This window comes from Cololabis saira, chromosome 21 (genome assembly GCF_033807715.1).
Source record: "Cololabis saira isolate AMF1-May2022 chromosome 21, fColSai1.1, whole genome shotgun sequence".
Classification (NCBI taxonomy): Eukaryota; Metazoa; Chordata; class Actinopteri; order Beloniformes; family Belonidae; genus Cololabis; species Cololabis saira.
The window spans coordinates 3,426,237-3,438,525 of NC_084607.1; the positions used below are offsets into that span (position 1 = coordinate 3,426,237).

At 39.6% G+C, this 12,289-nt stretch overlaps 1 protein-coding gene across 1 annotated transcript in view; it reads right to left on the bottom strand.

Annotated features, from left to right (window-relative positions):
- Window positions 1-10,512, bottom strand: part of LOC133421790 (N-acetylglucosamine-6-phosphate deacetylase-like) — a 33,347-nt gene extending 22,835 nt beyond the window's left edge. The window contains exons 1-8 of the mRNA XM_061711553.1: window positions 10,129-10,512; window positions 6,889-7,196; window positions 6,100-6,236; window positions 5,137-5,276; window positions 5,002-5,056; window positions 3,403-3,615; window positions 990-1,078; window positions 12-156 (exon numbers count right to left, since the gene is read on the bottom strand). Of these exons, the coding sequence (XP_061567537.1) occupies window positions 12-156; window positions 990-1,078; window positions 3,403-3,615; window positions 5,002-5,056; window positions 5,137-5,276; window positions 6,100-6,236; window positions 6,889-6,971 (862 nt within the window). The 5' untranslated portion in view covers window positions 6,972-7,196; window positions 10,129-10,512. The remainder of the gene's footprint in view (window positions 1-11; window positions 157-989; window positions 1,079-3,402; window positions 3,616-5,001; window positions 5,057-5,136; window positions 5,277-6,099; window positions 6,237-6,888; window positions 7,197-10,128) is intronic.
- Between the last annotated feature and the right edge of the window lie 1,777 nt (window positions 10,513-12,289).

A 12,289-nucleotide genomic window follows, 5' to 3' on the forward strand; every position in this document is an offset into this window, starting at 1 on the left:
CATCGACGCACCTGAGGGGTGAGCTCTGTGAGCGATCCGGAGGGCGGCGGGGTTGGTGTGGATCCCGTCAGCGATCATGCCGTAGTAAACCGTCCTCCCTGCAGGGATCTGGTCGCTGGTCAGCAGGCCCACGATGCCCGGGTCACGGTGGTGGAACTGGACCCGGTACCGAGACAGAACCGGCGGTTAAAACGGCTGATGTGAAGCCGACGCGGCGTGTTTTCCTGTTTTTATTCATTTTTTATTTTATTTATTAGTTTGCACATAAAGAAAATATACAACCGCCAAAAATTCAGACGGACAGTATGTAGAAAAAAAAAGGAAACAAAAAAAAGAAATACAATGTAACAGAAAATTTGCAGGAGGAACCAAAAAAAACCCATAAGGGCTTGTCGATGGTTCCTCCTATAATGAAACAAACAATATCTACAGAGATATGTAAAACTAAGGAGAATAAGTTAAATTACTAGAAAAACAGGAATCTGATGAGGATGTGCAGAGAAGTTCTGGAAATTAGTTGTTAAGTTTTGCTAAGCTTGGTTAGCAAAAAAGTTGTGATTTGTTTTTTGAAATTATTTGTACTCGAGCGTTCTCTAATATGGAGTGGTAAGGTGTTCCAATAAAGAGGAACTCTGAATCCAACTGAAAATTGGGAAAAAGTAGTCCTGAAAAAGGTGGGATGGAGATTGTTTGCAGACCTGGTATTAAAGTGATGAATTTGTGAATTGAATTGAAATAAAGAATGAAAACAGGTTGGAAGCAGCTTGTGAATGGATTGATAGACAAAAAGACAAATCTGAAAAACATTTTCAGCAGAAATAGGGAGAATACTTAGTGATTGGAACAATGGGGTGGATCTAGTAAGTCTATTGGAAAATGTAATCATTTTGATAAAACGTTTTTGCAGAATAAAGATACAGTTGAGGTTAATCATGAAGGTACTTGCCCAAATGACATTGCAATATGAAATTTGTAACGCCGGGACTCACGGGCAGCATGGCGTTGAAGAGGTGGGTGATGAAGGACGCGCCGTGACGGACCGCGTCCTCCGCCTGCTGCAGGTTCGCCACCGAGTGACCTGCAACGACCCGGCAGAAAATCACACATTAAAGGAGACCTGTGTGAAAAACAGGTTTTCTCTTACTTTAACATATATAAAGTGTTTTTTTCTTGCTTTAACATATATAAAGTGTTTTTCTCTGTCTTTAACATATATAAAGTGGTCTCCCCTCAGCCTGCCAACTGAGAGAAGGAGGAAACAACCAGATTCTGCAGTGTCTGTACAGCCGCCTGGATGATCCTCCAGTGTGATGTGGATCTACGAGCCGTTCAGATTTAGTTTAGTTTAGTTTAGTTTGTTTATTTAGCAATATAAGACTAATTGAACAATAAATGAAAAAACATTGAAATAACATGCAAGGAAAGGAAGAAGCCCGGTGGCTTCTATAGAATCATTTCCATATAAGAATAAAAAACAAAACAAAAGCTACACAAGGGAGAGTAAAAAAACAAAAAACACAAAAGAAAATGTAACTTAGATTAAATATTAAACATTACAAAGATGAAACAATAAGAAAGTTCTTTAAATGTTTTTTGAATATTGGCAAGGACGGTGATGATTTAAGAGATTTATTGAGTGAATTCCACAAGTGATGAAAGATTGATGTTTAATGTTCTACAAAATGGTAAATTAAAATAATCTTTGTGCCTTGTGGCATAAGAATCAATATCGGAATTAACACAAAAGAAATTATGAAAAGAAGAAGGAAAATCTTGTATATAATTTTTAAATTTGAACATAAATAAACATGTTTGAAAAATGTTCATTTTATTGACGGAGCAGAACTGGGCACTCATTCATTTTTTATTTTTTTTATTTTTTTTTAATTCTCATTAAATTATGGAATCATTTTTCAAAATGTTACAAAATATGGCTAATTGTGGAAAAAATATGTATTATTTGAGTTACATAATAGCTTGTTATTTGTTTTCTTCCTAATTGTCCTTGAAATAGTGGTCAAGAACCCCCAACACAAAAATGGTTCGGCCGCTGATCAAAATTTAATGTTATCATTTAATTCAACCATTAGAATGGACAAAATGTCCGGTCAGCACAAGTCTGGTGCTCAGAAAAGAAAAGAAAAGAAGAGAAGAGAAGAAGAAAATAGAGGCCTCAACGATTCTCTACACAAATATTTTAAAAAGGTGGTGACGGTGAAGCTGGAATTAATAAAGTCAGCGTAGAGCAAGGTAAGAAACAGCCAGTGGTGTAAAGTAACGAAGTACAAGTACTTCGTTACTGTACTTAAGTAAGATTTTTGGGAATTTGTACTTTTATTAATACTTTCATTTTTCTGTACTTTTACTTTTACTTCGTTACATTTTCAAGGAATTTTAATCCGCTATATTTAAAATTGGACACGTTGTTACTCGCTACAAATTAAAGTCTTACATTAAATGAAAGTGTAGGCTATTGCCGACTACACGGACGCAGAGCTACGGCGTACGCTGGCGTCGATTTAACGCGGAACCATAAGGCGGACGTAATTGAGGCCACCATGAGAAATTAAGCGGGAAGGGGGCGCAATTAATTTTGTGACTTCATTTCTTTGCAATCCTTTTGAATATAATTTGGTACTTTGAATTTTGTACTTTGTACTTTTTACTTTTGTACTTAAGTACATTTTACACCATGTACTTTTGGTACTTTATTATATTTAATTTGAGGTACTTTTTACTTTTACTTAAGTAATTTTCAAGCAGAAATTCTGTACTTTTACTTAAAGGAGCATGAGGCTCCTTTTAAGAAATGAGACTCTCTAGCGCCACCCTTCACCACGACGGCCGTTGGGGGTACTGCAGCCAACAGTGAAGCCGGCACGGGAGAACGGGGAGAACGCGCATGCAGCGTCATGTGACGTCACATCCCCAGCCCAGCGCGGGAAATTCGGGACTGAATTGCAGCACATTTTGCAGCAACAGCCTGTTCAAGGCAACGGAGAGATACACTAGGGGAATCATTCTTTTGGGTTTGGAACGCTTCATCTGACATTATTACTAGAAAACTTAAAACGTATACACATTTTTTTCATAAATCCTGCCTCAAGCTCCTTTAAGTACAATATTTTTGTACTTTTTCCACCTCTGGAAACAGTTACAACGTTTACCAACCTTGTAACTTAACCTAATTGGCTAGCTAATGTTAACGTCCATTAGCTTGTATAAAAACCTGACGAGCAGAGGGAGAAGGAGAGATCCGGGCGCAGGGCGGCCCATCTTAGATTATTTTGTCCGGGGCCCGGCAGGACTGTCAGCTGCCCTGGTTGAGACCACGCCCCCTTGGCACCAGACCACGCCCCCTTGACAGGTAAAGGACACCGGAGCAGAATGTGCGGCGGTCACCTAGCGACACGGTGACGCCCCTCCGGCAGAGCTCCTGCACCACGGACTGGCTGCTGCTGAGCTCGGGAGCCAGCGTCACCATGGCGACGTGGTCCAGGCCGCCGTAGGCCTCCATCAGGTCGGCCACGCCCCCGGACCGGAAGGTGCGCAGGTATTTCTCCGGGTGGGCTCCTCGCTTCTCCACGCTGATGAACGGACCCTCCAGGTGGAAACCTGCACAGGAAGTCCGAGAAGAGCCGGGTGAGGAGCCGCGGCGGCGAGCATGCACCCCCAGTACTGGAGTTGAGGGGGGATGAGGGGGACGATGAGGGGGGATGACATCCCCCCTGAAATAAAAACGGTCCAAATCATCCCCCCTGTAAAACTGCCATCCCTCCTTTCCATCCCTTATGTCATTTCATCAATGAATGTGGTTTTACTGATATTTCAACATTTAGAGTCATCACCAGAAAAATAACACCAGAAAAATGTGACAATTTTCACCTGTTTCAGGTAAATTTTCACTTGAAATAAGTAGAAAAATCTGCCAGTGGGACAAGATTTATCTTTTATTATTATTAAAAGCAAAAAAATCTTGTTCCACTGGCAGATTTTTCTACTTATTTCAAGTGAAAATTTACCTGAAACAGGTGAAAATTGTCAGTTATTCCCCGAAACAAGGGGCCGAGGCAGAGGTGTATAACTCCAGTCTTCAAATAAAATCTAAACCTAAATGCAATAATAATATGTCCCATGCTTAGTCTAAACCCCCCGAGCTGGAAATCAGAGAAGCCAGTTTTGTTAGTGGTAGTGTACCGGCCCCCTGTTGTTGCTTATCTAGAGTTTCTGCCTGAGTTTTCAGATTTCCTATCTGGATTATTGATCAGTACAGATAAAGTCATCATGTTGGGTGGCTTCACTGCAAAAACTCAAAATCTTACCAGGAATATTTGTCTAATTTTTGGTCAAAAAATTCTCATTACACTTAAAACAAGAGTCATCACCAGAAAAATAACTTGTTATTTGACAATTGTAACCTTTTTCAAGTAAATTTTCACTTGAAATAAGTAGAAAAATCTGCCAGTGGGACAAGATTTATCTTCTCATTACAAGCAAAAAAATCTTGTTCCACTGGCAGATTTTTCTACTTATTTCAAGTGAAAATTTACTTGAAACAGGTGAAAATTGTTGTTTTTTCCAGTGATGAGTCTTGTTTTAAGTGTAATGAGATTTCTTTACTAAAATGAGACATTTTAACTAGAAATAAGACACATATTCTTGTTAAGATTGTGAGTTTTTGCAGTGATCCATGTTACTTATCCTGTGAAGGACAGAGTCATATTGATAAGTTCAGAAAAGTGTTTTTTATTGTTGTGTTTTGATGTATTTGATGTAAGCCCAGTGGATATTTAAAGCTTACAGAAGGCTGCATTTAACTGCTGCTATGTCATTCCTGCAGTATTTCTGCAGCTGTTTTGGTCACTGCTATTATTTGTAATATATTATATTATTTGGAATCAGCACAAATTATCTGTCCCCATATGATCAAATCCTCCATCCCCCCTGATTTTTTTTTACAACTCCGGTACTGTGCCCCCCCCCCAAACGCCGGCACCTTACCGAGAACTCCCGCGCCGTGTCGTCCCCCGCTGTGAACTTTGACCTGAGGTAAAACCTGAGACATTCGGGGAGAAACGTCTGAGCCGACATGTTTGAGACGCCACCGTGACGAGTTTCTCTGAAAGATGAAGGCACCTTGTGGTAGACGTCCGCCGGAGAGGTGACCAGCGTCGGCAGGAACGACGTCACGCCGTGCTCCAGGATCCTCCCGCCCACCAACGAGACGCCGGCGCCGGCGTCCTCGGACGGCTGGGAGAAGTCGACTCCGAAGCCTCCTGCAGGGATGAGACGCTCTTCAGTGAATACGTTTACATGCAGTCAAAATTTGGGTTATTGCTAATATTCTGGTTACTGAAACATTCTGAATATTCCGTTTCCATGTGAATTAATCATTCAGGATATCTGGATCAAACCAGCGACGCACGGAGAACATCATGACGCAATTCCCGTCATTTCCACTTCTTCTTCCTGGATCCAAATTCAAAATAACAACAATAACAGCAGCACGGCGGATAATCGGACCCGCTGGTACCGTTTTGTTTCTCGGCCCTGTAGTTCTCCTTTTTCAGCGTCTTTTTCAGCGTCTTGATCTGGTCTGGCGTTCGTACAAATGCTGCTTCGCGCAACTTTTCTCTCTCCTTCTTGTAAATCTTCTATCCCGGTACTTTCTACCGTCTACAAATGCAGAAATGTTCATATCCTTCATTACATTTATGAAGTGATTAGTCTCCTCCTGGTCTTGGTTTCTCCGTGTTTAGAAGAACTTCCTGGACTCAAAAGACCAGGATTCCTTGTGAACAGAACATGTGCAGAAAACAAATTCCTGTTCCGTTTGATGGGGATATTCCGTTTGGTGTTTACATGACCCAATATTCAGGTTTTAAAAGGAGTAACCCAGGGGTCATTTTCGGGTTTTTAAAAACCCGAATATGAGCAAATTCCGGATATTCAAAGGGGTTATTGGTGTTTACATGGCCGTGCAAATTCGGGTTATGGCTAATATTCCGGTTAGAAAAGGGTTATTGATGCATGGAAATGCAGTCAGTGTGTGTGTGTGTGTGTGTGTGTGTGTGTGTGTGTGTGTGTGTGTGTGTGTACCGTTGATCTGCACGTCGATGAAGCCCGGTGCGATGATGCTGCCTTCACAGTCCACGCGTCGGTCGGCGTATCCCTGTTCATCGAAGAACAGCTTCTCCGGGTCCAGGATCTTCCCCTCGCGCACCCACAGGTCGTCTCTGCACACACACACACACACACACACACACACACACACACACACACACACACACACACACACACACACACACACACACACACACACACACACACACACACACACACACACACACACACACACACACACACACACACACACACACACACACACACACACACACACCGTCACACGTCTGAGGACGCACGCCGGTCCGGCCCTCTGGGGTCAAATCTGGGCCACCTGCAGCTTCTCTACCGGGCTGACGTGGAGCGCTAGACCTGTCCTCTAAATAATATAAATCTATATTAATTAATTAATAATGAAATATTATTCATTCATAAATTCATAATCTTTTTTGTCATTTATAATTAATTAAATTATTTTTTTTGTCTGCATTTTGGTAAAAACCAAAAGCATATATGTATGCTTTTGGTTTTTACCATAAGCATATATATATATATATATATATATATATATATATATATATATATATATATATAAAAATGCATATATATATGCATTTTTATATATAATCAATTTAATATATTACTATTATATATAAATACAATTATAGATTTTATTAATAACTAATTGTATTTATTTATATGTGTGTGCGTGTGCGTGTGCGTGTGCGTGTGCGTGTGCGTGTGCGCGTGCGCGTGTGCGTGTACCTCTGCAGCACGTGGTCTCTCAGGACTCTGCAGTTGATGAACTGAGTGATGGGAGCGTCGGACACCGACTTGTTGGACGGCATCCTGGTGAGACACCCCCGTCTGCAAACTCCGTCTGCAAACTCCGTCTGCAAACTCCGTCTGCAAACTCCGTCTGCAAACTCCGTCTGCAAACTCCGTCTGCAAACTCCGTCTGCAAACTCCGTCTGCAAACTCCGTCTGCAAACTCCGTCTGCAAACTCCGTCTGCAAACTCCGTCCAACTTCAGACGACGGGGAGACCCAGCTGAGCGAATCAAACGTTCCCTTCTGCAGCAGCTAAAACGACACATGAAGACAGTGAACTTTTTTTACATTTATTATCATGATTATCGTTGATTCGATACCTTCTGTATTGTTGAAGACTTCTCTCGGAGACACTAATACTCACAGCTCTGACTGGCGATTGTGAACTGAGTTTCTTCAGACATAGTTCACTTTGAGAAAACATACAATAGAAAATCCTGTGATTGGGATAATAGGAAAAGAAACTCTTGGATGAACACAAACGTGCATTTACAGCGTGCCTCGATGAACCGACAACAACCGTAAATCAAAATCATCCTCCTGAGCATGTTCAGTGTGACGAAGCTACCAAAGGCTGAAAACAGAACCACTGGAGCTCCGATATCTTTCATTCCTCATTACGTATATGGACATAGATGACCAATGATGGACAAAGATTTGACAGAACTTGGTCATGTGACCGGAAATGACCCCAAACACAGCAGCAGATCTACATGAGAACGATAAAATATACACGATGACCTGGTCAAAGTTGCTGTGGCGGGACCTTCAGAGAGCCGCGTAGACGTCAACGTCCCAAAACCTCAACAGGCTGAAGCAACACTGGGAGGAAGATTGGACCAAATCTCTCCACAACCATGAGAGACACTGATGAAGTCACACAGGAAACAGCTAGTGACGGCAGAGCTACAAGCCTTTGAATAATAGGGGTAGTTAGTCTTGACCATGATTATTTTCACTCAATCAACGCCGTCTAGTTATTCCCCGAAACAAGGGCCGAGGCAGAGGTGTATAACTCCAGTCTTCAAATAAAATCTAAACCTAAATGCAATAATAATATGTCCCATGCTTAGTCTAAACCGCCCGAGCTGGAAATCATAGAAGCCAGTTTTGTTAGTGGTAGTGTACCGGCCCCCTGTTGTTGCTTATCTAGAGTTTCTGCCTGAGTTTTCAGATTTCCTATCTGGTTTATTGATCAGTACAGATAAAGTCATCATGTTGGGTGGCTTCACGGCAAAAACTCAAAATCTTACCAGGAATATTTGTCTAATTTTTAGTCAAAAAAATCTCATTACACTTAAAACAAGAGTCATCACCAGAAAAATAACTTGTTATTTGACAATTTTCAAGTAAATTTTCACTTGAAATAAGTAGAAAAATCTGCCGGTGGGACAAGATTTATCTTCTTATTATAAGCAAAAAAATCTTGTTCCACTGGCAGATTTTTCTACTTATTTTGAGTGAAAATCTACTTGAAACAGGTGAAAATTGTTGTTTTTTTTTCCAGTGGTGAGTCTTGTTTTAAGTGTAATGACATTTTTTTTACTAAAAATGAGACATTTTAACTAGAAATAAGACAAATATTCTTCTAGTTTTTGCAGTCCATATGGATGTTAAGTTAGCTTTTACTTCTCTTTTAGAATCGATAAACGAAGCAACACCCTGCCTTAATCACACTCTCGATCTCGTCCTCGCCCACAGGAGAAAAACTGATCACCCGCCGTTAACAGGTAACACTGTAGATACATTTAAGGAGGCCATGCAACCCTATAAACATGGGATGTTGCCTGTGTTTTTATTTATTTATTTCTCTTTTAACATACAGCACAGTGTTAGAGATTGAGATTAAAAGAAATCCCCACCGGACCTCTACATTGTCTTAATACGCCAAAACGATCTGAACCAACTCGTCAGTCCATCAGCCGTTTTTTCTTTTAATCTCCAACTTCATCAAATGTAGTCGCAGCCAAATGTTTCTGGTCCAAATGGTTCAATGAGTTGTGTTTACATGGTTTCTGTTCACGTAAGAGTTTTGATGTCATTTAGAAACCTCGATCAGCAGAGAACCCTCCTGTAGGATCCTCTCCAAGGACAGTTTTCCCCCCGTAACGGTTCCTGTTCCTGAACCGTTACCCCCGTAACGGTTCCTGAAGATGCACTTCTGCAGGACTGTTCCTGGTAATGGAGACGCGCACCAATGGTTCGGTGCAGAAAAACTACCCAGAACCCCTGCTGATGGAAACTGGACTGTCTCAGAAAATTAGAATATAGTGATTTTCTTTAATGCAATAACAAAAACAAAAATGTCATACATTCTGGATTCATTAAAAATCAACTGAAATATTGCAAGCCTTTTATTATTTTAATATTGCTGATCATGGCTTACAGCTTAAGAAAACTCAAATATCCTATCTCAAAAAATTTTAATATTCTGGGAATCTTAATCTTAAACTGTAAACCATAATCAGTAATATTAAAATAATAAAAGGCTTGCAATATTTCACTTGATTATGTAATGAATCCAGAATGTATGACATTTTAGTTTTTTTAAATTGCATTACAGAAAATAAAGAACTTTATTCTAATTTTCTGAGACAGTCCTGTACCTACAGTCTCTTAATAATTGATCAGGGGTCGTGTTCTGGGTCTCTGAAAAGATGATTAGTTATGTAATAGACACTTTATAAATGAAATTGAATTTATTCATTCATTTTTTTAGCATAATGTAATGTAATGTAAAATGTAAAAGGAAAAAAAAAAAAAAGAAAAATTGTTATGATTTGTATTATACTGTATTTATCATGATTATTATTTAACTATTGTTCTTTGGTTTAAATATATATTTTTTAGCATGTTCGAAATAAAGTTTTTCATTCATTCATTCATTCAGTAATGACATGAACCATGACAATTGTCTGTGATAGCATTTTCCTCATTCTAAGAGCCACTATTATAAATTACTTTCATGCTTTTCACAAAAAAATAAAGGATTAAAAGAGGGAATCCTTACTTTTGTTGCTGACTGTATAATACAAAAGTACAAGTAAGTGTTTTGTATTTTATAACACTTAACCATAAAGGAAATGAGCTATCTTATCAGTGTGGAGTAAACTTTGACCCTATCTTTACTTCGCAGTGAAACAAACCGATTTCAGTCTGAAGGTCTTTAACTTACAAGTGTCTCCGTGAAAACTCTCCGAGCAGAATCCCATTTAAAAAACTGTGGATTTAAGACCTCCTCGCCTCTGACCTCGGCTGTGTACTTTCAAATGGAAAGTTTTAAAAGTCCTCAAACTTGAAACTGTCCGGACGTCACTTCGGCTCGGAAGGATAGTCAATCCAAGCCTTGATCCGGTCCAGTTGGGAGGTTTTGAACCTTCACCTCGACGCCCTCCCGGACATAAACACCGTGCCCGGCTGCATCCCGACTTATCTCCTGCACTTCAGCTGGTTCCGAGTGAAGCGGTCTCCAAACCGGGTGTTTGGCCGTGTTTTAGTAGTTTGACTGGTGTTGGAGATCTCTGCAGGAGAAAACAGCTGAGCTGACAGATCCGGAGGAGGCGGAAAAGTCACATGACCAAGCCGAGGTCACGTGACCAAAACAACGCTGACTCACGTGATCACATCCGGGCATTTATCAGGAAAAATAAAAAATATTTAAAAAAATTATTAAGATGTTTTATGATTATAATATATGTAAAAGTGTATTTTACGGAAGAGCATTAGGGCCATGCAGGAGAAAAATACAAATATTTTAGAGGAGGAAGATTTTTTTTTTCATTATGCACTTCGAGGAAAAAGTCGAAATATCGAGAAAAAAGTCAACATTTTGTGAATAAAGTTGAAATGCAGAGAAAAAAGTCGAAATGTTGAGATTAAAGTTGAAGTACAATTTCGAGAAAAAGTTGGAAATGTTGAGAAAAAAGTCAAAATTTTGTGAATAAAGTTGAAATGTCGAGAATAAAGTCGAAATACCGAGGTTAATGTTGAAATACAATTTCGAGAAAAAAGTTGAAATGTTGAGAAAAAAGGCGAAATTTCGACTTTATTCTTGAAATTGTATTTCAACATTATTCTCGAGATTTCGACTTTTTTCTCGAAGTGCACAATAAAAAAAAATCTTCCCCTCTCAAAATGTTTTTTCTCTTGCCTGGCCCTAATACTCTTCCGTAGTATTTACTACTCTATGAAGCCTCAATAAACTGTGATTAGTTGGGATTAAAACAATTCAAGAGAACTCTGACTCTGGTGTGAGAACTAACGTTTGAAACTGCCCAATTTAAAAAAAATGTGACCAATTATTTAAGATTTATTAAGATTGAAACTTGTTACGAGTAATCTTTTCCAATAGAGGCGTTACAAATGTAATTAAAGAAAAAACATGGTGGGGAAAAAAATCGATATTGCAATATATTGTTACGCTTTCTGTTGCAATAAATAATCGATAAACTGACGGCAAATATCAATATTTTATTATAACATAATGCACATAATGGATTTACGCGGTTGTCATTGCACTATTGTTCTTGCACTTTAATTTTTCAAGCTGTACAGAGTTTACATTTACAAGCCTAGGAGGCAGTGATGATAATATGCAAATGCACTTTCTTTGTACATTGTATGAAGTTTTGGCATTGAATAAATGCATCACTACAGACGTTTTCCTTTTTGCAGTGATCGGGGATGGCTGACTTGTGTTTCTGTTATGCTTTTCGTTTTATTGTTTGTCTTGTTGCTGTCTCCTCCTCGCACTCCTTTTTATGTTTTTTCTTCCTTGTAATAAAGCCCCTCCTTGTCTCCCTGATGTATGTTTTATTGCATGATTGCCATAGTATTTCACAATTGGTGTTGCATTTGTTTTCTGGGTGTAACTGGTCCTTGGGATGAACCAGGATCTGGCGCAGTGTTGTAGTAATTCCACCTTTGTCCAGCAGAGGGAGCTGAAAACCAACATTTATAAACTGGACCTGCTGTTACAGCAATAATACTTCAATACTTCTGCTGCATAAACAGTAAAACTTATCAATAGTGATGAATCTAACTAGGATGTGTATGAATAAAAAGGTATTAAAATAAAAAAAGCTGGTTGTGGTCCTGTGTTTGACCCTCACGGAGGTTTGACAGTTGAAGAGCATTCTCGTCTCTGAAACTCCTGCAGGTCTGGATCTGGACCCTAGTGGTCTGTAGAGGACCTGCAGGTCTGGATCTGGACCCTAGTGGTCTGTAGAGGACCTGCAGGTCTGGATCTGGACCCTATAGTGGTCTGTAGTTGTGGCCGAGCCGATGATAAAACCAAACTAAGTTTTAATAAGGGTAAAATGAGCAAAAAAAATAAA